General features: G+C 45.4%; 1 protein-coding gene across 1 annotated transcript; it reads left to right on the forward strand.

Annotated features, from left to right (window-relative positions):
* Nucleotides 1-17,920: 17,920 nt before the first annotated feature.
* VSX1 (visual system homeobox 1) lies at nucleotides 17,921-23,578 on the forward strand. Its single transcript, XM_036109965.2, has 5 exons — nucleotides 17,921-18,344; nucleotides 20,228-20,306; nucleotides 20,734-20,857; nucleotides 21,864-22,044; nucleotides 23,292-23,578. Exons 1-5 carry the CDS (start codon nucleotides 17,921-17,923, stop codon nucleotides 23,576-23,578), a joined length of 1,095 nt encoding a protein of 364 aa, XP_035965858.1.
* The last annotated feature ends 2,424 nt before the right edge of the window (nucleotides 23,579-26,002 follow it).

Consider the following 26,002-nt stretch of genomic DNA (forward strand, 5'->3'; position numbering starts at 1 on the left):
GCTGGGACCTGTATAATGTGAACATTATTCCATTTAATATTGTGTCTGAGGTCCTTTAAGGTATCCCTACTTCTTTTAACTTTAAAAATTTTTTTTTATTTTGCTGTACTGTCTGTATGTTTTACATTGCTTTGTCTTCCAGCTCACTGATTTGTGTTTTTAATTCATCCATTCTGCTGTTGAACTCCTCTAGTTATTTTTCACTTCAGTTATAACTTCTGTTTCATATTTTCTTATATTTTCTATCTCTTTGTTGAAGTTCTCACTGTTTCCTTCATTCTTCTCTTGACATCAGTGAGAATCTTTATGACCAATACTTTGAACTCTTTAACACATAGGTTGCTTATCTCCATTTCCTTAAGGTCTTTTTCTGTGGATTTGTCCTGTTCTTTGGCTTGAAATATATTCCTCTTTCTCCTCATTTTGCCTGTTTGTTTGTCTATATGTATTAGGCAAAACAGCTACTTCCCTCAGTCCTGAAGGAGTGGTTTTGCATAGGGGCTGCTCCATGTGGCCCAGAATTGCAGTCTTCCCTGGCCGCCATCCCTGTGTGCCCTGCATGTGCCTGCTGCTGTGATAGGGCTATGGTTACTCCCCAGGGAATGTGGGGTTTGGGGCTCTTCCTCACCCTGGTTCAAGGAGAGCATGGTTCAAGCTGCTTGCCTATGGGGATTGCACTCTTGCAGCTTGGTCTTTGTATGGGGTGGCTAGATCTCAGGGACACCCATCATGCAGCCCAATGTGACTCATCTGCAATATGGGGAGGGCAGGTTTTGGGGAACTTGCCTAGCCTGACTGAGGCTCATTCTCTGTGTTATGTTGTCGGGGATCAGTGTAATATCATATTTAATGGTGAGATACTAGAAGCTTTTCCACTAAGATCAGGAATAAGGCAAGGATGTCCCCACTCACCACACCGTTTCAACATTGTACTAAAAATCCTTGCTAAAGCATTAAGACAAGAAAAGGAAATAAAAGGCATATGGATTGCAAAGAAAACCACCTTTCTTCCCAGATGACCTGATTATATATGTAGGAATCAAAAGAATCAGAAAAAAAGTTTCCTGGAACTAAAAAGTAATTATAGCAAGGTTGCAGAATACAAGGTTAAGATTCAAGAGTCAATTGTTTTTTTAGGTACAAGCAATGAACAATTAGAATTTGAAATTAAAAACATAGTATCATTTACATTAGCATCCCCAAAATGAAATACTTAGGTATAAATCTAATAAAATATGTGCAAGATTTATATGAGGATAAAAAGACTCTGATAAATGAAATTAAAGAAGAATTAAAAAAATGGAGAGAAATTTCGTGTTCATGGATAGGAAGACTTAATAGTGTCATGATATCAGTTCTCCCCAAATTTTTCTATTGATTCATTGTAGTCACAATCAAAATACCATCATTATTTTTTGAATATCAGCAGTGTGGTTCTAATGTTTATATGAAGAGGCAAAAGACCAAGAATAACCAACTTAATATTGATGCAGAAGAACAAAGTTGGAGGACTGGAACTCCCTGGCTTCAAGACTCACTATAAAGCTACAGTAATCAAGACAATATGGTATTGTTAAAAGAATAAACAAATAGATCAATTTCATGAAAGAAAACCCAGAAATAGATCCTCATAGATACAGTTAACTGATCATTGACAAGTGAAGGTAATACAATGGAGCAAAGATAATCCCTTCAACAAATGGTGCTGGAATAACTGGAGATCAACATGCAAAAAAATGTCTAGGCACTCACCTTACATCCTTCACAAAAAGTAACTCAAGATGGATCCTAGAGCTAAATGTAAAATACAAAACTATAAAGCTTTTGGAAGATAACATAGGAGAAAACCTAGATGACCTTGGGTATGGTGATGACTTTTTAAATACAAAGGTATTATCCATGAAAGAAATAATTCATTAGAATTAGAAACTTCTGCTCTGTGAAACACAATGTCAGGAGAATGAGAAGACAAACCACAAACAGTGATAAAATATTTGCAGAACAAACATCTGATAAAAGACTTATTCAAAATGTATAAAGAACTCTTAAATCTCAACAATAAGAAAACAATCTGATTAGGAAATAGGCCAAAGACAGACACCTCACCGAAGAAGATATATAGATGTGAAATAAGCATGTGAAAAAATCATATGACATCATATGTCATCAAGACAATGCAGATTAAATCAATGGTGAGATACCAGTACATAGCTGTTAGAATGGCCAAAATCAACAGTACACTGACAACACTGTTGTTACACTGACGATCCTGGTGACGATGTGGAGCCTTAGGAACTGCCATTCATTGCTGCTGGGAATGTAGAATGGTTCAATCATTTTGGAAGACAGTTTGGTGATTTCTTAGAGAACTAAAAATACTTTTACCGTAAGATCCAGCAATTGCACTTGTTAATATTTATGCAAAGGAATTGAAAACTTATGTCTATACAAAAACCTGCACACAGATGTTTATAGCAGCTTTGTTCATAATTGCTAAAACTTGGATGCAACTAAGATATCATTCAGGAGGTGAATGGATAAGTAAACTATGGTACCTCTGGACAATGGAGTATTATTCAGCACAAAAAAGAAATGAACTATCAAGCCATGAAAAGACATGGAAGAAACTTAAGTGCATATTACTAAGTGAATGAAGCCAATTTAAAGGGGCTACATAACATACAATTCCAATTATATGATATTCTGGAAAAGGAAAAATTATGGAAACAGTAAAATCAGTGGTTACCAGGATTTAGAGGGAGGGAGGGATGAACAGGTGGAGCCGAGAGGATTCTTAGGGCAGTGAAAATAGTCTATATGATACTGTAATGGTGGATACATGTCATTATACATTTGTCCAAACCCACGGAACGTACAACATGAAGAGTGAACTAAATGTAAACTATGGACTTTGGGTGATAATGATTTGTTGGTGTAGGTTCATTGAATGGGGGGGGGATGTTGATAGTTGGAGAGGCTGTGCATGTGGGGGGCAGGAGGTATATGGGAACTCTGTGTACTTCTGCTCAATTTCTCTGTGAATCTAAAACTGCTCTAAAAAAACCCAAAGTCTTAATAAAAATAAAAATAAAAACAAAACTACTGTGAGCAGGAGTCAGCAGAAAGAACAAATGACGGAATTTGACCTCTAAATGCTTCAGATACTGAACACTGATGGTGACTCTAAAATGAGTGGGTTTAAATCAGACAGAAATGAAAATTACAGTCTTAAACTTAAAACACAGTGGACTGATTACAAAGCAGATTAGGCACAATTGAAGAGAGGTTAGGGAATGTCAAGTTAGAGCTGTAGCAAAACGATTGGAGGACAGAAGATATGAAAGAAGTTTAAGAGTCATGGAGGAGAGACTGAGAAAGCCCAGCCAAAGAGCAACTGGAGCTCAAAAAGGACAGCCTAGAAGGAATGGAGGAGAGGCAATATTAAAAAGGATAAAATCTGATAATTTCCAGAACCAATGAAATACGGGAGACCCCAGGCTGGAGAATCACCAGTGAGCTCCCAGTATGTGAAGAGCATGAGATGAAAGTCTCTCCAAGCATGAAAGGACCAAGAACACAAACCATCTCCAAATACTTCCCCCCTTTGCACATGAAAGCCTTGGCTATAATGGTAGTGTAAAGAATAAAATGTCTCAGTGTTTGCCACTTCCTCTCTCTCTGGGGAGATGCACATTGACATCTTTGTTGTGTTCAGTAAGGGCTGATTTAAATCACATGGCAGCCCGTGTCTGCAGGGGGTGGTGGTGGTGGGTTTTCACTGTCATACCTTCTCCTTTTTATGCTTCCTCCTCTCCTCTTTAATGAGGATTTCTCTAGTTGACTTGAGGATGTCTGGTTAATTAGTGTGTTTGGGGGGAGTGAGCTAGGACAAGTAAGATTCAATAATCAGACAGACATGTTGCAGTCCTTTGTCCAGGCTGACAGAGCACAGATGGCTTGCTCCAGCCCCATCCTGTCCCCGGCCTGGGTCACCACAAGTCCCATACCCACCCCAGCCTCTATGCCACTTCCTTTAGCCTCACAGGCAAAAACCTAGCACAAATGAAAATACAGTTGCAGAGTGGCTGGCGGCTTGGTGCCACACATTTCAAAACCTTGGTTGGCAGCAGTGAACACAACAGCTCTGTGAAAAGAGCCACTAGGCAGGATGACCAGTCCCAGGGCTGGGCTATGAGTTCCAATGTTGGGCTCCTTTCTGCCCCAAGTGCCAAAGTTGCCATGGAGATGTGCTTTCAGCCCATCTTCCTTGGACCAGGCCTTTAGCATTCAGGGAGGGGACTCTTGAGAAAGACGGCTGAGTAGATGGGGAGGAGCTAGTTTTGGCAACAGACACATGGTTCATATGCATCATACCCTTGGATTCTTTCACTCTGCAGACCTTCTGGAAGCACTCACTCTGTGCCAGCCATGTGCCAGGCACCCAGCATATGGTGCTGCCAGGCCTGCCCAACCCTGCTTTTGTGGAGCTTATTCACTATCCAGGTTTGGGTCCCCAGAGCAGACCCTGAGACAGGGACTGAGATGAAATAGTTTATCTGGAAGGTGAAACAAGGCAGCTCTGGTAGAGGAGAGGGGGAGGACACAAGGAAGTCTGTGATAATGAGTGGGGTTTGCTGGGGCTCAATCCTGACGGGGCCTTTGGAGTGACTGTGCAGAATGCCCCCAGTCTCGTTGCTCCACTTGGCAAGGATGCTTTGGTATTACCCACCACCTCCCAGTCATCCTTGGAGGGTTGTTGCTGGGGCCATTGCCTCCCTGGGTCCCAGGCCTGGCCACTGCACTCCTGGGGCCTGAGAACATCATCAGGCAGAGTTGCAGGTGCTGAGGCAGGATGTTGTTGGTGTGTTTGGGAACTGTCCACAGATGCTGCAGGTGACCTGGGGGGCTGGTGGGCCGCCCTCAGACAGTGCCAGCTATAGCATCTGGTAAGGGTACAGGCAAAGTGCAGTATCCTCTGGACAAATGAATAATTACAAATGTGGCAGGTATCTCCAAGAGAGCTGACAGAGCTAAGCACTGTGGCAGGAGCGAGGACCTCCTTCAAATGGGAAGTGTCTGTGTCCTAGGAGAGGCTCCCTGGAGCTGGTGGAAACTGCAGTCCTCCCTCCCTGGCAGAGCCGTTCTTAGCTTCACCCAGAGCATCAGCCTAGGTGTGGACCTGGATGGTGATCACGTATTTACCTCATTACAAATCCATTACAAGCACATTATCATTTGCTGCCAGAGAGTTTTCTCCACCAGTAGATGACCTAATGCTTGTTTAATGCTGGAAATGAAACTCATCAACAGCTCCTGCCTGCCTTTAGTGTCCCTTTCCCATGACCTTTTGGTTGACTTGATCTGTGCCATCACCCTCTCACTGCATTCCATGCACAAACAACACACCTGCCAGAGTCTCTTCCTCCCACGTGGGGAGGCCATACACACCTTCGGTCATGTCTTCTCTCTGCCCTGGGGATCCCCGCGCAGGTGCTGGATGCTATGCTCTCTCCTGAGTTTAATTTGGTCTTGGAGTTCATTTGACTTACAGATGGGAATTAAGGAGAGTGGCCCTGAGCTTTTTGATGAGCTAAACTGAAGGAAGGGCTAAGCAAGAGAGGGGGAGGGCAGTGGAAGGAGGAGACAGATACAGAGTCCCAGAAGGAGGAAAGGAAATACATTCCTTGGGGCCAAAGTGTTACCTGCATTCCTACCTGGGATTTCCCTATCATCTCAGAACCTAAAGGGAAAAGACCAACCATGGGCATAGGAGCCTCTCACAGAAATCTGCCTCAAGCCCACAGCACCATCAATTGATGGCAATTGGAGATGTGCCAGATTAAATCTTTTACAGGCCTCAGGCTCATAGAAATCAAAACAAAAACAATCCCGAACACCAGACAAGTGTGAGAAACATTGTCATTTTCTTTTTTTTTCTTTCATTATGTTATGTTAGTCACCATACAATACATCATTAGTTTTTGATATGGTGATCCATGATCCATTGTTTTCGTATAACACCCAGTGCTCCATGCAGTACGTGCCCTCCTTAATACCCATCACCGGGCTAACCAATCCCCCCTCCCCCCTCCCCTCTAAAACCCTGTTTGTTTCTCAGAGTCCATAGTCTCTCATGGTTCATCTCTCCCTCCAATTCCCCGTCCCCCTCATTTTTCCCTTCCTTCTCCTAATGTCCTCCATGCTATTCCTTATGTTCCACAAATAAGTGAAACCATATGATAATTGATTTTCTCTGCTTGACTTATTTCACTTAGCATAATCTCCTCCAGTCCCATCCATGTTGATGTAAAAGTTGGGTATTCATCCTTTCTGATGGCTGAGTAATATTCCATTGTATATATGGACCACATCTTTATCCATTCATCTGTTGAAGGGCATCTCGGCTCTTTCCACAGTTTGGCTATTGCAGACATTGCTGCTGTGAACATTGGGGTGCATATGGCCCTTCTTTTCAGTACATCTGTGTCTTTGGGGTAAATACCCAGTAGTACAATTGCTGGGTCATAGGGTACCTCTATTTTTAAATTTTTGAGGAACCTCCACACTGTTTTCCAAAGTGGCTGTACCAACAACTTGCATTCCCACCAACAGTGTAAGAGGGTTCCCCTTTCTCCACAACCTCTCCAACATTTGTTGTTTCTTTCCCTGTCCATTTTTGCCATTCTAACTGGTGTAAGGTGGTATCTCAGTGTGGTTTTGATTTGAATTTCCCTGATGGCTAATGATGATGAACATTTTTTCATGTGTCTGTTAGCCATTTGTATGTCTTCTTCAGAGAAGTGTCTTTTCATATCTTCTGCCCACTTTTTGACTTGATTATTTGTTTTTTGGGTGTTGAGTTTGAGAAGTTCTTTATAGATCTTGGATACCAGCCCTTTATCTCTAGTGTCATTTGCAAATATCTGCTCCCATTCTGTGGATTGCCTCTTTGTTTTGTTGACTGTTTCTTTTGCTGTGCAGAAGCTTTTTATCTTGATGAAGTCCCAAAAGTTCATTTTTGCTTTTGTTTCACTAGCTTTTGGAGATGTATCTTGAAAGAAGTTGCTGTGGGCGATGTCAAAGAGGTTATTGCCTATGTTCTCCTCTAGGATTTTGATGGATTCCTGTCTCACATTGAGGTCTTTCATCCACTTTGAGTTTATCTTTGTGAATGGTCGAGTTTCATTCTTCTGCATGTGGCTGTCCAATTTTCCCAGCACCATTTATTGAAGAGACTGTCTTTTTTCCATTGCATGATTTTTCCTGCTTTGTCAAAGATTATTTGACCATAGAGTTGAGGGTCCATATCTGGGTTCTCTATTCTGTTCCATTGGTCTTTATGTCTGTTTTTGTGCCAGTACCATGCTGTCTTGGTGATCACTGCTTTGTAATAGAGCTTGAAATCGGGCAACGTGATGCCCCCAGCTTTGTTTCTCTTTTTCAACATTTCCTTGGCGATTCAGGGTCTTTTCTGATTCCATACAAATTTTAGGATTGTTTGTTCCAGCACTTTGAAAAATGTCATTGGAATTTTGATCGGGATGACATTGAAGGTATAGATTGCTCTGGGTAGCATAGACATTTTAACAATGTGTATTCTTTCAATCCATGAGCATGGAATATTTTTCCATCTTTTTGTGTCTTCTTCAATTTCTTTCATGAGTGTTCTGTAGTTCCTAGAGTATAGATCCTTTACCTCTTTGGTTAGGTTTATTCTGAGGTATCTTATGGTTTTTGGTGCTATTGTAAATGGAATTGTTTCTCTAATTTCTCTTTCTACAGTTGTGTTGTTAGTGTATAAGAAAGCAACTGATTTCTGTGCATTGATTTTGTATCCTGCCACATTACTGAATTGCTGGATGAGTTCTAGTAATTTGGGGGTGGAGTCCTTTGGGTTTTCCACATAAAGTATCATGTCATCTGCGAAAAGAGAGAGTTTGACTTCTTCTTTGCCAATTTGAATACCTTTTATTTCTTTTTGTTGTCTCATTGCTGTTGCTAGGACTTCTAGTACTATGTTGAGCAATAGTGGTGAGAGTGGGCATCCTTGACGTGTTCCTGATCTTAAGGGAAAGGCTCTCAGCTTTTCCCCATTGAGAATGATATTCGCTGTGGGTTTTTCACAGATGGATTTTATGAACTTGAGGAATTTTCCCTCCATCCCTATACTCTGAAGAGTTTTAATCAGGAAAGGATGTTGTATTTTGTCAAACACTTTTTCTGCATCATTTGAGAGGCCCATATGGTTCTTCTCCCTCCTCTTATTAATGTGTTCTATCACATTGATTGATTTGCGAATGTTGAACCACCCTTGCATCCCGGGGATAAATCCCACTTGGCTGTGGTGGATGATCCTTTTAATGTATTGTTGGATCCTATTAGCTAGGATTTTGTTGAGGATTTTGGAATCCATATTCATCAGGGATATCGGTCTGAAATTCTCCTTTTTGATGGGGTCTTTGCTTGGTTTGAGGATTAAGGTAATGCTGGCCTCATAGAATGAGTTTGGAAGTTTTCCTTCTGTTTCTTTTTTTTTTTTTTTTTAAAGATTTTATTTATTTATTTGACAGAGAGAGACAGCAAGAGCAGGAACACAAGCAGGGGGAGTGGGAGAGGGAGAAGCAGGCTTCCCACTGAGCAGGGAGCCCGATGTGGGACTCGATCCCAGGACCCTGGGATCATGACCTGAGCTGAAGGCAGACGCTTAACGACTGAGCCACCCAGGCGCCCTGTTTCTATTTTTTGAAACAGCTTCAGTAGAACAGGTTTTATTTCTTCTTTGAATGTTTGGTAGAATTCCCCAGGGAATCCATCAGGCCCTGGACTCTTGTTTTTGGGGAGGTTTTTGATCACTGCTTCCATCTTGTTACTGGTTATTGGCCTATTCAGGTTGTCAATTTCTTCCTGTTTCAGTCTTGGCAGCTTATAGGTTTCCAGGAAGGCCTCCATTTCATCCAGATTGCTCAGTTTATTGGCATATAGTTGTTGATAATAATTTCTAATAATTGTTTCTATTTCCTTGGTGTTAGTCATGATCTCTCCCCTTTCATTCATAATTTTATTAATTTGGGTCCTTTCTCTTTTCTTTTGGATAAGTCTGACCAGTGGTTTATCGATCTTATTAATTCTTTCAAAGAACCAACTTCTAGTTTTGTTGATCTGATCTACTGTGTTTCTGGTTTCTAATTCATTGATCTCTGCTTTAATTTTAATTATTTCTCTTCTAATGCATGGCTTAGGCATCGCTTGTTGCTTTTTCTCCAGTTCTTTAAGGTATAGAGTTAGTTGGTGAATTCGGGATTTTCTATTTTTTTGAGTGAGGCTTGGATGGCTATGTATTTCCCCCTTAGGACCGCCTTTGCATTACCCCATAGGTTTTGGACTGATGTGTTTTCATTCTTATTGATTTCCATGAATTGTTTAAGTTCTTCTTTGATTTCCTGGTTGACCCAATCATTCTTGAGCAGAGTGGTCTTTAGCTTCCAAGTGTTTGAATTTCTTCCAAATTTTTTCTTGTGATTGAGTTCCAGCTTTAAAGCATTGTGGTCTGAGAATATGCAGGGAATAATCTCAATCTTTTGGTTTCGGTTGAGAACTGATTTGTGACCCAGTATGTGGTCTATTCTGGAGAAAGTTCCATGCGCGCTCGAGAAGAATGAGTATTCTGTTGTTATAGGGTGGAATGTTCTGTAAATATCTATGAGGTCCATCTGGTCTAATGTATCATTCAAAGCTCTTGTTTCCTTGTTGATTTTCTGCTTAGATGATCTGTCCATTGCTGAGAGTGGAGTATTGAGGTCTCCTACAATTAACGTATTGTTATCGATATGACTCTTTATCTTGGTTAACAGTTAGCTTATGTAGATGGCTGCTCCCATGTTGGGGGCATAGATATTTACAATTGTTAGATCTTCTTGTTGGATAGACCCTTTAAGAATGATATAGTGTCCTTCTGTGTCTCTTATTACAGACTTTAGTTTAAAATCTAATTTGTCTGATATAAGAATTGCTACCCCAGCTTTCTTTTGAAGTCCGCTGGCATGGAAGATGGATCTCCATCCCTTCACTTTCAGTCTGGATGTATCTTTAGGTTCAAATTGAGTCTCTTGTATGCAGCATATGGATGGGTCCTGTCTTTTTATCCAATCTGCAACCCTGTGCCATTTTATGGGAGCATTTAGGCCATTCATATTGAGAGTGATTATTGAAAGATATGAATTAATTATCATCATGTTGCCTGTGAAGATGTTGTTTTTATAGATTGTCTCTGTAAATTTCTGTTGTATATCACTCTTGGGGTCTTTCTCCTTTTATAGAACCCCCCTTAATATTTCTTGCAGGGCTGGCTTAGTGGTCACATATTCTTTCAGTTTCTGCCGGTCGTGGAAGCTCTGCATCTCTCCATCCATTCTAAATGACAGCCTTGCCGGATAAAGTATTCTTGGCTGCATGTTCTTCTCATTTAGTACCCTGAATAGGTCTTGCCAGGCCTTTCTGGCTTGCCAGGTCTCTGTGGATAGGTCTGATGTTATTCTGATGTTCCTTCCTCTGTACGTAAGGAATCTCTTCCCCCTAACTGCCCTTAAGATGGTTTCCTTGGTTCTAAGATTTGCAAGTTTTACTATTACATGCTGGGGTGTTGGCCTGTTTTCCTTGATCTTGGGAGGGGTCCTCTCTGCCTGTAGGATGCAAATGTTTGTTTCATTCCCCAGATTAGAGAAGTTCTCAGCTACGATTTGCTCAAATACATCTTCTAGCCCTCTCTCTCCACTCCCTCCGGGATTCCAATTATTCTGACATTCGAACGCTTCATGGTGTCACTTATTTCTCTGATTCTATTTTCATGGATTTGGAGTTGTTTTTCCCTGGCCTCCTCTTTTCCCTTTTTATCTCTTATATTGCCTTCCAGGTCACTTATTCGTTCTTCTGCCTCACTTACCCTAGCTGTTAGATTATCTAGATTGGATTGGGTCTCATTGATAGCATTTTTAAGTTCTGCCAATTCACCTTTCATTTCTGCCCTTAGAGACTCTATGTTGCCATTAATTGATTTCCCCATTCTAGCCATTGTCTTCACAATTGCTAGCCTGAATTCCATCTCCTACATCTTGGTTATATCTGCATCCATTTGTAAATCTGCAGCATAAGTCATAATCTCTGAGTCTTTTCTATTTTGGGGGCTCCTCCTCCTAGTCATTCTGTTGATGGGTGTTTGAGGGAATGTATAGAGTCCAAATTATTGACCAGAACCCAAGCAAGATGCACCTGTTTTCTTGGGACCTTAGGGTTGCTGGCCTCTTGTTTTCCCAGCCTGTCTTCTGGGGGAGGGGCCTGCAGTGCTGTTACTCAGGCAACCCTGTTTGGGCGGAGTTGCCCTGCCCCCCTGTGGCGGGGGATGGGCTCAGTGGGAATCAGTTTTTGGGGCTTTTGTTCTCTGGCGGCTTTCCCTGGTGGCTTTCCGCGTCTCTTCCGCGAGTCAGAGCAGAAGAGACCGTTTCCAACCCTCTGCTTCAGAGCAGAGAGACCGCAGTCTGTTCTTCAGTGAGCTCTCCAGGCCACACCGTCTCCTTTCTGTCTGTGCTGCTATAAACTGCAGCGTCCTGGGTTGTGAGCCCCTCCGCAGTGCTCCCAGTCCTGCCTCCAGGTCGGGCACGCCTCTGCCCTTTGTGCTTCTAAAACCTCTAGCCACTCCCAGTTCGCACGTGCACGACCCCGCAGCTTCGGGTTTCCGCCCCGGGGGCTGCCCTAAAGTCCTTTCCCCACCGCTACTGGTCTGTGAGTCTGTGCCTGTCCCCAGCACGCGAGGCTGTCGCTCACCGGCGGTGTAGGATCCTGGCGGTGTAGGATCCCTGTGGCCAGGCACCCTCCTGCTGCTGTTTATCCTCCGATATCTGCCCGCGGATTCAGCACTCCCCGATTCATACCTCAAAACCAACCGCCTGCGATATTCTGCTTGTAGAGATCCAGATCTTCTTATGTCTCAGGCTGGTTTCGTGGGTGCTCAGAGTGGTCTGGTAGATATCCAGCTCAATTCCGGGGACCAGTTGAAATAGGGTCCCCTAGTCCTCTGCCATCTTTCCTCCTCCCCCCAACATTGTCATTTTCCCCATCATGACTTTGCTGCTTCAAGGCTGACAGTAGATCCTGACTTCTCCACTGCCTGCCAGACTAGTTACAGCTCTCTACCTTGGTTTTCTCATCCACCAAATGGGAATAATAATAAGACTTCCCTCATTAGGGTTTTTGCATGTATTAAATGAATTGATACATATAAAGCACTTAGCATAGCACCCGGCACACAGCCCGTGCTCCACTGATGGAGCCTATTAGTTTTATTATTAACATATTTTTTAACATACAGAAGTTTTAAATAAAAGTTTTTCTCTTTCTTTTTTTGGTGCCCCTGATTTACTGGTTCCTTTAGTTCACATCTGGCTGTTAACTGTTATCCTACCCTTGAACTCAAGCATTCCCCATAGCTCCTCAGAGCATGAGGTCTGTATGCTCAGACCATATTTGTTAAACAAAGAAGGACACATGGTTCATGAAACATTGCTAGAAGACCCTGATTCTCAAACTTGAAAGGGCAGTGGAGTCCCCTGGAGAGCTTGTAAACACTGATTCCTGGGTCCCACCCCCAGTTTCCATTCAGTAAGTCTGGGTGGGGTCCAGAGTCTGTCTTTCTAGTCAGTTCCCAGGTGATGCTGGTCCTGCTGGTCTGAAGACCACACTTTGAGAACCACTGGTCCAATGTGAGGAGACCAATCCAGAAGCCACATGAAGAAATGCATTGTCTTGGAAGATAAAGAGCATTTTTCTGGGATGTGATTATGAGTAAGACTTGGTCCTGGGCACCTGAAGCCAATGGACGGATGAAGACAGATACAAAAGAACTGAAGGGTAAGACAAGATGGCATAAGGAGCATCAAGTACTGCAAGAGTGTAGAAGAGATTTTTCCAGTGGGGTGAGGGGAATCTGGGAAGGACTACATACCTGGCCCTTTGCACTGGCCCCAGGACTCCAGGTTATAACTGAACTGCCAGAGAGTGGGGAGAGAAAGCATCCACCCCTTACCCCACACAAAGAGAGCACCTCTTGCAGGGCACCTTAAGAGTTGTTTGGATACTGAGTAGCCGTCGACTGACAAATACATTTCCCTCTAGCAAGTGCTAGCTTGGCCAGACCCATTGTGTGGCAATGGGCAGGGAGAGAACTTGAAGACGGATGCAGGCTAGCTAGTGGTGCAGAACTATGCATTAGTCTCACAGTGTTTGTGTTCAAATCTGGCTCTGCCACTTGGCAGTGGGGTGACCTTGGGTAATTTATGTGATTACTTGCCCCCTCCCCAAATCTTTGTTTCTTTACCTGAAAGATATAGACAACAATAGCATCCACCCTTAGAGTTGTGGTCAGGATGAAATGCGATCCTTTTGATAAGGCATATGTAATAGTAGCTGCCCATAGTAAGAACCCAAGAGATGTCAGCCCTTGTTGTTACTCATGTTATTTCTGGTAATTGGAGGTAGACCTGGTGGGGAGGGCTCTGTTTGGGTCCCTGGGGTGGAGCTGAAGAAGGCTTGGGGAGATGCAGACATGAGGGGCAGATGTTGCATTCAGTGCTGATGGGACTGTGCTGTGGTACTCCTGGGACACTGGGACAGAAGTCCAGGAGGCCATTGATGTGAGCCTGAACTGCAGGAGCACATCCCAGGCTGGAGACAAATTTGGGAGTTCTTGGCAGGCAGATGATGACTGAATCATGGGATCTCATGTGAGGGAGAGAGAATGGTGCCCAGGGGAGCCTGAGAAATAGGATGTGTGAGTTTGGGTTTCCCCAGAGGTGGGCTCTGAGTCAAGCACTCCAGGATAAGTCATTTATCTGGGAGATGCTTTTGGGCAACACCATAGGGAAGCAGGGAAATAAGGTGGGAACAGGTTCCTAGAAGCAGAGCTGGAGAGAGAATGTGGATGTATGAGCTTTATTGGGGAAGAAGCTGAAGAGGTCTCAGGGATTAGGGAAGTCAGAGAAGGGGGAGGAGCTGGGCAAGAGTGTGCTCATAGGTCGAGCTGAGCCTTGGCCTGATCCTTGAGCAGAAAGAGGTTTGAAGCAGAACTAGCTCTACGGAATTGTCCCTCTGGAGGCAAGGGGTAGCCTTGTATCGTGTCTAATATAAGTCAGTCAAACATTCTGGATGTGCGGATAGGGGGTGTAGGTTAAAGTCTTTTGTCAGCAGGGGGCAATTCTCATTATGGGCAATGGTGAGCTCTTAGCAGCCTACATTCACAGCAGCTGGAGGGAGGTCCCAGAGCCCAAGAATAGGAGTCTGGGTGGGGCGCTCACAGCACCTAGGAAGAAAGCAGTTTGGATATGATAATTAGCAAGTAACTGGGGCACACCCTGCTGGGGACCTCTGGGAAGCAGAATAGAATGCATTCCTGAGTTATTCCACTCTAGACCTGGGGCAGGTGGTCCAGGGCTTCTCAGGGTGTTTTAATCCTTGGCACCTCTGTTTAGTGGGCAAAGTGGCCTCTGGAGACCAGAGAAAGTCCCCAGGCGAAGATGTGGGTGGTTTGGCACTTGAGGTTGGGCAGGTGTGCAGGCAGAATGGTCAGGGCACGAGATGGTAGAGAGGGCGGAACAGTATCTACACAGGCTTTAAGGGGGAGGGGGGCACAAAAGCAACCGAGGAGTAGCCAGAGAGGCAGGAAGAAAATCAGAAGAGGAATAGAGCCATAGGGCTTGTTTGTGCACTCACATGGAGATGCATTTTATTCACCCGTACTCCTACTGTATTTTAATGCTGCCAGCCTGGCCAGGGGTGGCTCCCTAAAAGCCGAGGACGCGTCTCAGTTGAGCCATTCACACCGGGTCCGGTGTCAGCCTCGCGCTGGGCCAAGCCGGAACGCGTGGGTGGCCAGGGTAAATGGAGCACACATTCGTGGTTGGCCACAGAGAGGGGATGGAAACCTTTCTTGGAAAATAATGAGCAGAGAAACCTTTACTGATTAGTTAAATCCCAGATAATCCTGGCTGATGAAGACAGATCCGGACCCTTTAACGGATTTAGGGTTCCAAAACGACTCTGGGGGTAAGCCAGGGCGGGGATGCTCCAGAGGGCTCTTTTCCTGGCCGCAGATTTGTTTGTCGAGAGAGGGGGCTGGGAGGAGCCTACCCTCCACCCAGCCAGGGCGCGGAAAAGTTCACCAAACCCTTGCACCCACCCATAGACTCCGCACCTGCCAGGGCGCCAGGGGACTCGCAGAACGTGGGTGGGCTCGGGGTGGTACCAGCTCGCACTCTCCTTTCCCAGTCTCCTAAACGACTGGAAGCGCTCTCGCACCTTGGCGGACGTTGAGCCAGGAGCTTAGTCCGGCTCGCGTGGCTGCGTTCCCATCCCCCCGCGCGGGGCCTCTTGAGAGGATCCCGCAGAGTTCCGCGAGCAAGTCAATGGTCCGCCGCAGCAGCTGGGCGTGGGAGTGGGGACGTGGATTAAAGCCGCAAGGGGGTAGGGGAGGCGCTTCTCCCTGGGGAGGAGACAGTGAAAGTGTCCTCAGGCGCTGCGCTCCCGCCACTGCCACTCTGCAAAAAAGGAAGACACCCCGGGTTCATCTATCTCTCCAACCTGGTCCAGAGGGCCCCTTCCTGCAGTGGGAGCGGGAGGAGGCTCTAGGGACGCTCCTGCGCAGGAATTGCAAGGTCCCCTTAGAGTTGCAATTCCGGCTCCTTCTTCGGCTTTCTTTCAGCTTCGCTTTCCCAGTTTCTCTATCCGTGTCTGGTATGACCTGGTTAATAAGCCTCAGTTTTTCTCATCTGCAAAAGAGGTTTTGTAAGATCCTTACAAAAGGATTGTTAACCAGTGTGCTCTTTGATCTATGCGGAGGTCACTGTGTGGGGTGACCGAAGTTGGGCTCCTACCGCCGGCCTTTTGATACCTCTGGGTTCCAGGCCATCCACTTGAGGTCTGTCCTCTCGGTAATCACCTGCCTCCCCGGGGAAAGGATTAGGGGAGAGAGACTTTAAGACCCTAGCCGAGGCGGGGGGGGGGGGGGGGGGGGGGGGCGTTTTTGGCACTCCAGGCTGCAGGCGCTGACCCCGGTTGAGCCACCTTGGGGCGGATGGTCCCGCCTGTCTACACCCCGGACTTGGTCTCAAAATGTGTGGATCGTTAGATGTCTTACTAAACTGTGGGCCCAAATTCTTAATTACAAACGACTATTCTGCTGGGCAAAGACCTAGAGCACTTGGCTGGGTCCTGTGTCAATAACACCTTCCTTTAAAACCAGAGATAAATTTGGGGAGAAATTCCTGGCGGAGCCGAAAATGACGCTGGCGTCTAAAGCCGCCCCTGACCCCCAGCGATTCAAAAGACAATTATCCCAAAGGAAAGTTATTGTTTTGCTAATACCAGGAACAGCTTGCGAGGGGGGAGATTTGGGTCTTCCTTTAATAATGGAAAGTTAATGCCCAGCCTGTTGTAATTATCTTCATCGGAAGCTCCTCTAATCTGCATGTTTAACAGAGGACCCACTCGAAGGTGCAGCCAGCCGTAGACCCACTTTTCAGGGCTCGGTCTCCTCTCCGGCGCGCGCAGGGAACCGCGCCGCGTCCCGGTGGGCTGAGAGTTTTCACCTCTCTCGCTAGATACCTCAGACTGCTCGGCGCTCAGGGGAGACACTGAAGAGATTCCGTTTCCAGGATTCTGTGTTTGGGAAGGGTGGGCTCAAGGTTTCGAACTATTGGGGTTGGGTGGACTCAAATTTTTGGCGTGTGAGCCAGGAGTGGTTTACTCACGTGCTTTGTTTGGCGCCAACTTCAACAAATCAGGACGTTCACAGGACAATCGGGCTGTCTTTGAATAATCCTAAAATCTGACAGTAATTTGTTTGCCTCCTTGAAGAGGGGTGCCTCCTAGCAGACAGGTCTTATGTTCCAATTTACCCCCCACACCCAATTTAGAGTTGCCAGATAGAATACTGATATATTCTTACACACACACACACACAAATATTTGTTTTTTATCTGAAATTCAAATTTCATTGGACCTCTAGTACTTTTGTTTACTAAGCCGGGCACTCTTCTTCGGTCCACTCTACATCTGTCTCTCTCTACTTCTTCCCCCAGTTCGTGTGAGTTTTGCCCCGGCTAAAGCCATTTAGGGAGCTGGGAGTGGCTTTGGCTGGAGGTGAAGTGGGAGTGGATTAAATAAACGCTTTCCACTCCCTTCCCCTTGGAGATTTTCGGGGAAGGCTCTGGCGGTGGAGTTGGAGGGCTGGCGTGTGTTGTATTGGTGGTAGTGTGGCTGGGAATGAGGTCCTAGGTCTTTTTAAAAAATATTTTTTAAAAGTTTTATTTATTTAAGTAATCTCTACACCCTACGTGGGACTCAAACTCACAACCCGAGAGTCAGAGTCGCATGTTCCTCTGACTGAGCCCGCCAGGTACCACGAGGCCCTAGGTCTTAATGGGCAACTGGGTCTTGGGAGGAGGCTTTGGGGCAGCTGTGAGCGGGACCTCCACCTAGAGAAAGGAAGACCACACCGGGGCCTGAATATGCGGCTTTTAGAGGAACTGGCAGATAGCGGGATCGTCCCCTTCCTACTTTCTTCTCCCTGAGAATGGGGGCGGGGGGCGGTGGATGGGGGGATCGGCTGGGGAGTGGGCAGGAGGACAGCTGTAGAAGAGAGAGAAGGAGGTGATTGAGGGGACTGCAGCTGGGAGGGCGGCGACCGAGGGGAGGGAAACTGGTGGCGTCCCCATCTCGCGGGGTCCGAGGCGATGACGCGTCCGCGCCCCACTGATTGGAGCCCTCCTGGCCTTCCGCGCCCGACGGGCGGTCGGGTAGTATAAAGCGTCCTCTGAGCTGCGCCCACTCTGCAAACGTGACCTAGAGAAGGTCAAGCCTCGGCGACTGAGAAGCAATGACCTACCGGGACGCACTTTACGACGGGCGCTCCAGGAGCAGGGCGCTGGTGCCTGGCGGCTCCCCTAGTGGCTCGCGCCCCCGCGGCTTCGCCATCACCGACCTGCTGGGCCTGGAGGCTGAGGTGCCTGCGCCTGCCGGCCCCGGGCCAGGATCTGGTTGTGAGGCCTCCCCGGCCGCACCCTGCACGGGTCCGGGTCTCGGGGGCTCCTGCCTCGCGCGCGGGGCCCTCCCACTGGGGCTCGGCCTTCTCTGCGGCTTCGGCGCGCAGCCTCCTGTGGCTGCTCGGGCGCCCTGCCTGCTCCTAGCCGACGTGCCGTTCCTGCCACCCGGAGCGCCTGAACCTGCTGCCCAGCAAGCCCCAGGTCGTCCACCGCCCCAGCTCAGCAGCCAGAAGAGCAGCGAGAGCGTCCCGACGTCCGGTAATCAGGCCAGGCCATCCGGGTCTTGCCCGTTTCCTCCGGCTTGGGGCCATGCTGGGGTAACTCACCATCGCCTCACTGAGCCCCTATTCCCAGCATCCCGGATCTAAGGGAAGTCGGGACCCTAGAGCGTGGCCCCGTCGGGGGAGGCGTATTCTCGCAGCCTCGCTCCCTGCCCCTTGCCTCTCCCCAAATCCCTGCCTCTTCTCCGGGATTTGGTCCCGCAGCACAGCAGATATCACCACCACCAGGTTCTGGACCTACCCTGGGGGTCTCGGCAACCAAGCAGCGGTCTCCTGAGGGTTTTTCCCCAGCGCCCGGCGCGAGTCTCGGCCTCTGCGAACGGCAGAGGTCAGTGAGGCCTGGGTGTGCTTGTTCATCACCAGCACAGAACCCAGTACCCTGCAGGCGCTCAAAGGTTTGCTGGATTGAAAGATTGAAGAGCTCGAGGCCTGGAGGCCTGGAACTGTCCGCCTCTGGGGTGCTGAAAAGGGAGTCTAGGTACCGCGCTTTTCACCTCGCGCTGCCTTCCCCTCTCCCCACACGTGAGAAAGGAAGTAACCTCGCCAATTTCGTTGTTCTATGCTCAGCATTTTGTTCCGAGCCCAGCTATTTCCTCAAAGAAGTTGAGGCGGAATATGGGGAAAGACAAGGAGGCCATGAAATTCTATAAAGAGCAGAGGCAAAAAAATTGAGAGGTCTGGGGTGTGGGTGGAAGAAAACGGAGAATTATACAAGAAAACGTGGATTGAGAGAAACTATATAGTAGAACCTAGAGTTGAGCATCCAGGCAGCCAAGGCAAAAAGCATACATTGAGTATCCACTGATAATAAAAGACAAAATAATAAAAGTAAACATGCCAGATCAGCAGGCAAGCAAACTTTCATTCTGCTTTTAAAAATCTATTCATAAGTCTCTCTGTAAGATAAAACAAACCCTTCTATTAGTAATTTCACTAAAAATCCAGAAACTGCCTTCATAGGATGAGTTCTTTCCTCTGTGAACACTGATAAAATGAAAGGCAAAATATGGCTAAATTTTGTCAAGAGTGAGTTTCCTGGACCCCACTTCCAGAGATTCAGAATTGGTATAACAAGGCAGGGAGTGAAGTCCTGACAAGGGTTCTGATGTCAAACCTCAGCCCCCGCCCCTGCTTAGAGAAATGTTGGTGTATGGATTAAGAAGAGGGATTAGAGGTGGAAGGAAGTGGATGAATTTGGGAGCTGGGAGCTAAGTGGGGGTAGAGAGTGCCATTAACAGCCAAGTAGCTTCACACAGTCTGGGGTTTGAATCCCAACTTGACCATGTACAACCTGTGTGATCTTGGGCAAGTTACTTAATCTCCCCGCATCTCAGCTTCCTCATCTGTAAAAATAGGACAATAATAGCAGCTACCTTGGAGTTCTTTTATTTTGTGAAGAATAACTGCGATAATGCATGGACAGTGCTAAGCAGAGTGCCTAGAATATAGTAAGTGCTAACAATGCTAAAGTGTATTATTAAATACTCACATATCCTAGCAGAATCATAACTTCAGTCCTCATATTAGAATCTGGAGGAGAAAGTGAAAAATATGCTTGCCTTTTTTTTTTTTAAGATTTATTTATTTATTTATTTATTTGAGCGAGAGCGCGCATGCACAAGTGGGGGATGAAGGAGAGAGAATCTCAAGCAGACTCCACTTTCAGCATGGAGCCTAACTTGGGGCTCAGTCTCATAACCCTGAGATCATGACCTGAGCTGAAACCAAGAGTGGGGGACTTGACCGACTGTGCCACCCAGGTGCCCTGAAAAATATGCTCACCTTTAAAAACAGTTTTTTTTTTTTTTTAATAAAAGGTAATGTGCTCACCTTTAAAATCTCTTTCTCCTGTGCTAACAGATGAGGACAGCCCACCTGAAGACAAGAATGGACTGAAAGTGTCCCCCACCCCTGGCAAGAGGAAGAAGAGGCGGCACAGGTATACAACCAGGCTGTCTTCCCTGGCCCTTTACTCAGGACACAGAATCTGAGAATCTATGGGGCTGCATTATGGCAGGCCCTGTGGCCTCCTGGTTGACACACAGTAGCCATTTGAGAACATAATTCTGCTATTCACAGGAGGCTGCAGGATAATCTTTGTAACATTTTAAAGACACAATTTTGTGGATCTTTAAAGTAGATCTTCTTGAATTCATTGAGGAGGGAAAATATACTAAAGAACTCCGTTTTGTTTGAACCAAACTTCTGGACTTTCCAGAGGCTGATCATTCAGAGGTGGGATATCCAGTTACCATGAGGTGGCCTTTTAGGGTGTGGAAAGGCGGGCACAGGGTCTTCTACATCTGGGAAGCCTGGCAGTCTCCTGTGGACATACACTCATGCGTGTGCTTTGGGTCTCCCTACAGGACTGTTTTCACTGCCCACCAGCTGGAAGAGTTGGAGAAGGCATTCAGCGAGGCCCACTACCCTGATGTGTATGCCCGGGAAATGCTGGCTGTGAAAACTGAGCTCCCGGAAGACCGAATACAGGTGTCTGGGGTCCCCTTTCTCTTTCCCAAAGACATCACAGAGAACATGTTTTTCTCATATACACACACCACCTCTAAACAACCCAACACATTTCCCTTGACACACAAACTGAGGCTCACTTAGCTGTAGGTACCACAATGCTAGAGCCGTTCTGTATGCTTATTCCAAGAAGACATCCTCTGCAACCTGAATGATTTTTTCCTTTTATTAATTAATTCCTTAAAATTACACAATAATGTGTGCTACAACTAAAAACTATATATATAGTTATATCTATCTATAACTATCTATCTATCTATCTATCTGTCATTTATCTATCAATCATCTCTTTGACTATCATTCCCTGAGAGAAACGAATATAAATAGCCTATTGTAACATTTCTGCACACTATCTCTGTGTCATATATATTTGGCACTGAATATGTTTATATGTATGTGCCTGTAGATATATGTATACTTATACATATGGAATTTTGCTCTTTGTTTTTACAAAAAGGTATTGTGTTATACTTCTTAGCCTCTTTGCTTGACAACACATCTTGGACATTTCTCCAGGTCAGAAGATATGCCATTAACTCTTTAACAGCTAATCAATATTCCATATTGTTTCTTTATTAAGATAATATTTTCCAGGAGAAATATCACCAACAAACCAACAACCTGATATTAAAAGGGACCACTGCAAGCATGAACTGTTTCCAATCAATGAGAAAAATCAGGAGACATAGTAGTCCACTTCTTTACATGATGTGGGAAAGAATAATTTTATTTTTGTCGTTCCTGGCTCTCTGGAAAACCTTAGTGGAAACTGATTGAACATTATCCTCACAATAGGATGAGTCCCTGTGAGCTTTGAGTGAATAGTAGACATAGCTCCTGTAAGGTCTGGGACTTGAACGACTAGTTGGCTGTTTTTAGAAGCCCCTGCTCAGGGATACCTAGGAGCATCCTCTTTACTGTGTCTCCTCCTGTATGCTCTTCTGCTTCCTGTCCTGCCTCACATTAGGTCTGGTTTCAAAACCGGAGGGCCAAGTGGCGGAAACGGGAGAAGCGCTGGGGTGGCAGCAGCGTGATGGCCGAGTACGGGCTTTATGGGGCCATGGTGCGACACTGCATCCCACTGCCAGACTCCGTCCTCAACTCCACCGAGGGTGGCCTGGTTGGTTCCTGCGCACCCTGGCTCTTGGGTAAGGAAGAGGGCCCTGCAGCCAGCAAGAGGGCCAGAGATGCTGGGGGAAGGGGCAGGGTTCCCTGAAGAGCAGCCATTTGCAAAGCCAGTCAATGTACATTTACTCAGATTTGGGCCCAGAATATCACATCAATTTTAATTAATTCAAAGGCTTGAACTATGGTCAGTAGAATTATTTTTCATCAGAACTGTGTAGACAGTGTGTGGAAAGGTCACATCAGGCTTTGGTTCTAAGAGTAGAATGATATACTTGTAATATGTGAAATATGTTTCCAAAATGTCACGTGCTATTACAGTGTTTGGAAACCATACAATTTAGAGCTCATGGTAATAGGAATGAGGACAGTGCTAAGCAGTGAAACCTGCAGGTGATTAACCCCCTGCATACCAGAGCCAGGAGGTCCGGGGTCTGGGTCCTAGTTCTGCCATTAACAACCTGCTTTTCTGTCTCTTAGACTTTTGGTGCTAGAACAGTCTACATGGGTGAGGTCCAAGCTTTGGGGCTGGGCATTCTGGTTGTTTTCTGTTTGCTGTTACCAGAGACTAATGGGCAGGGATCACACCTTGGAGGAATGAGTCACAAGATAGCACCCAGGGCAGGGTAGGAGATTAGAGTTAGGTGTATGCGTGTGTGTGTGTGTGTGGGGGGTGGGGTGGGGTGGGGGAATTCTAGGTTGGTGTGGGGAGGAGATTTTTTGTTTTGCAAACACTTTTTTAGCCCCTACCCATCATTAGCTATGCTGAGACTAGAGATAACAATTGTAAATATGGCCTTGACTTTGCCCTCAAAGACTGAAGAAACAAAGAGAATTTTGGGCAGGGAACCAAGTCCACCCCTCTGAACTTCCACAAGCAGGCCAGGTGTGGGGCGATGGTGCTTACTAGCATCTGCAGACCTGTGGCCACATAAGAAAGTGGGCCCAGTGCTGCCAGACATTCTTACTTTCAGAGAAGCTGGAAGTCTGGCTTTAAATGTGCAATCTCCTGATTTTAAAACATTGGCAACAATTAAATTAAAAAAAAAAATCACTTGGATACCTTTGCTGGCTGCACTCCACAGGCTGACATCAGACTTCTACCCTTAATGGGGGTAGTTACCTACCTGGCTCCCCTAGAGGCCCCAGAGACGGGCACTGATGAGGGCACTTCTAATGGGATTTAAAGAACAAGACAAGGAAGAGATTTACAAAACTGCTGAATTTGGAGATATCTAGTTTTATTTTTTCTCTTTTCCTTTTTTGCAAGGGATGCATAAAAAATCCACAGGGATGATAAGGAGACCAGGAAATGAAGAAAAGCTGGCAGGACTCTGGGACTCAGACCACCTCCAGGAAGGTTCTAGCCCAAGACAGGCAGGACCCCAGAGAGGCTCAGATGAAGGCAGCCCTGAGAACGGCTTGGAAGATGTGGCCATTGATCTCTCCAGCTCTGCCCGGCAGGAGACCAAGAAAACACACCAGGGTGCCAGTGCTCGAGGGTGCTCAGACTCCTCGGGGCTGGAGGGGCTCCAGCCAGGAAAGGTGGGAGCCTGATGAGGCCCACAGGCCCCACCCTCAAAGGCTGGGCAATGTGCTCATCCCTCATGGCATTTTCCACAAGACAAAAGTTGTCTAAAACCAGTACTCTCAGCTGGATTTTCTTCTTCCAGTGTCAGGGTACAATGCAAAGCCACTTGCTTTAAGAAGACAAAGGGATGATTTAGGGAAAATCCCATTTCACTCTAGAATGGAAACCATTCCTTAAAGGCACTTGAACCAGTTAATGTCATGTAAGATTTTATTTCTCTTTTGTAGAACTTGAGGAGGGAGGATTTATAGTTCAAAAAAGCATATTTACTGCTGGGCCTCATTTTGAGATTTGGTTCAATATACTGTGTAGATTAATAGGTGAAGTCTGATGTTCTTACTCTGAATTTGAAAATATAAATTCATTTAACCTCCAGAGAATCAGATGTCTTTATAAATAGCAAAGACCCCATACCCCATATAATTCATTCATTCTATGAATGAATTATAGTATCTTTACCTTAAACTTGGCTTTGGACATTTCAGTTTTCTTGTTAGGCAATACTCTTGTATTATCCTGAGTGTCATTTGATAGGCTGTATATATCGGAACTCATAAACAAGAAAGAAAGACATACTTTCCCTTCCCTTCTGAAATATTATGGGACCGTGTTTAAATAATTGTTCAATATCTATAAGTGTTTTAAAGTCAGACGAGGCTTCTTGGTCTTCTAAAATTTATGTTTGAAAGCACTTTAGCGACTTGGATTTCATGAATGTTTCCTTTCCTGTATTTCTTTTGCCACTTATTTATTATTTAAGAATAAATGTTGTGTGGTTTGTTTGCTTCTCAGGGTGCTCCTTCTGTTACAGGTGTATACAACTCCACTATCACTGATCCCCTAACAAAGCTCCTCCCCCTGCAGCCCCTTTGGCCCTTTTTAATCTCAGGACATCTTCAGGCTGTAGCATGTATCATGTGTAGCTTTGTAAACTCCCACTGGGTGGCAGCCAGGTCTAATGAACCTTTTATTATTTTATTTTATTTTATTTTATTTTATTTTATTTTATTTTGACAGAGAGAGAATGCACATGTGTGAGAGTGAGTTGGCATGCAAGAATGGGGGCGGGGAGGGGCAAAAGGAGAGGGAGAGAATCCCATGATCTCAGACTCTGAGATCATGACCTGAGTGGAAATCAAAAGTTGGATGCTTAACTGACTGAGACACCCAGGTGCCCCAATTCACCTTTTATTTATTTATTTATTTATTTATATTTTAAAGATTTTATTTATTTATTTGACAGAGAGAGCACAGTGAAAGAAGAAACGTAAGCAGGGGGAGTGGGAGAGGGAGAAGCAGGCTTCCCACGGAGCAGGGAGCCCGATGTGGGTCTCGATCCCAGGACTCTGGGATCATGACCTGAGCCAAAGGCAGACGCTTAACGACTGAGCCACCCAGGCATCCCCCAATTCACCTTTTAGAGTTCAACTACAGAGAGAGCTTAGATTCATGAGACAGAATTGTGAAACTTCATGAAGAAGCCAGAGTGGGGAAGGAAAGTGGGGATCCCCCATTTGAGAGGCCTTCTCTGGAAACTAGTGCAGTCAGACTGGGCCTGCTTTTCTCATCTCTCCAGATGAGAAAAGAGAGGCTTCCTTCCTCTGGTCTATCTTTCCCATCCTAGCTAGTTCCTTACTATTGTGAGAAGTAAGTGTTACCTATTCTTACTGTAGAAACAGAGAACCATGAGCACTACCTTCTTTTATTCATTCTGGCTCATAGAGATCATTGCGGAATCCTGAGACTAAAGGGCGAAAGAGCAGGTATTGGTGAAGAACTCTAGCAATTATGTTCTATCTTTCATGTCTAGAGGCAGCAGACCAGGCTCTGAGCCAAGTGGCCATGCTTGTTCTGGACCATCTTCTGCCTCACAGCTGGTTTTAAGATTCTTGCTTCCATCTCTCTTCCATCTCCAGGGTTGAGTTTGGGGGACGGAGCTGGTAACTTGTGCAACTTACATATATCACACTCATAGAATAAAATATTATGCAGCTGCTAAAAATGGTAACTGGGCATATTTACTTATGTAGTAAGGTATTAATGAAATGTTGGTGAGTAAAAAAACCCTAAATAAATGGAAATAAAGATATAAGTAGAAATAAACAAATATGTAAAGCAGAATGGAAATGAAATAAACAACTTATTTTATATAAAAATATACAAATAGTGGACAAATTTCTCTGCAATATTATAAAGGAAAAGAAAACAAGAAGAGGCAAAAGAGAAAGGGACCAGAACCAGTAATGTAGACCATTTCAATATATAAGAAAATACTATTCATGACTGGAAAATATAGTGATATGTTTTAAAGATCTCCCACAAATGGACACATTTTCTGGCAAAATACATATTACTAACAATGACTCCAGAATAAGCATGAAATTTGAAAA

This window comes from Halichoerus grypus, chromosome 10, assembly GCF_964656455.1.
Source record: "Halichoerus grypus chromosome 10, mHalGry1.hap1.1, whole genome shotgun sequence".
In the NCBI taxonomy this organism is placed as follows: domain Eukaryota; kingdom Metazoa; phylum Chordata; class Mammalia; order Carnivora; family Phocidae; genus Halichoerus; species Halichoerus grypus.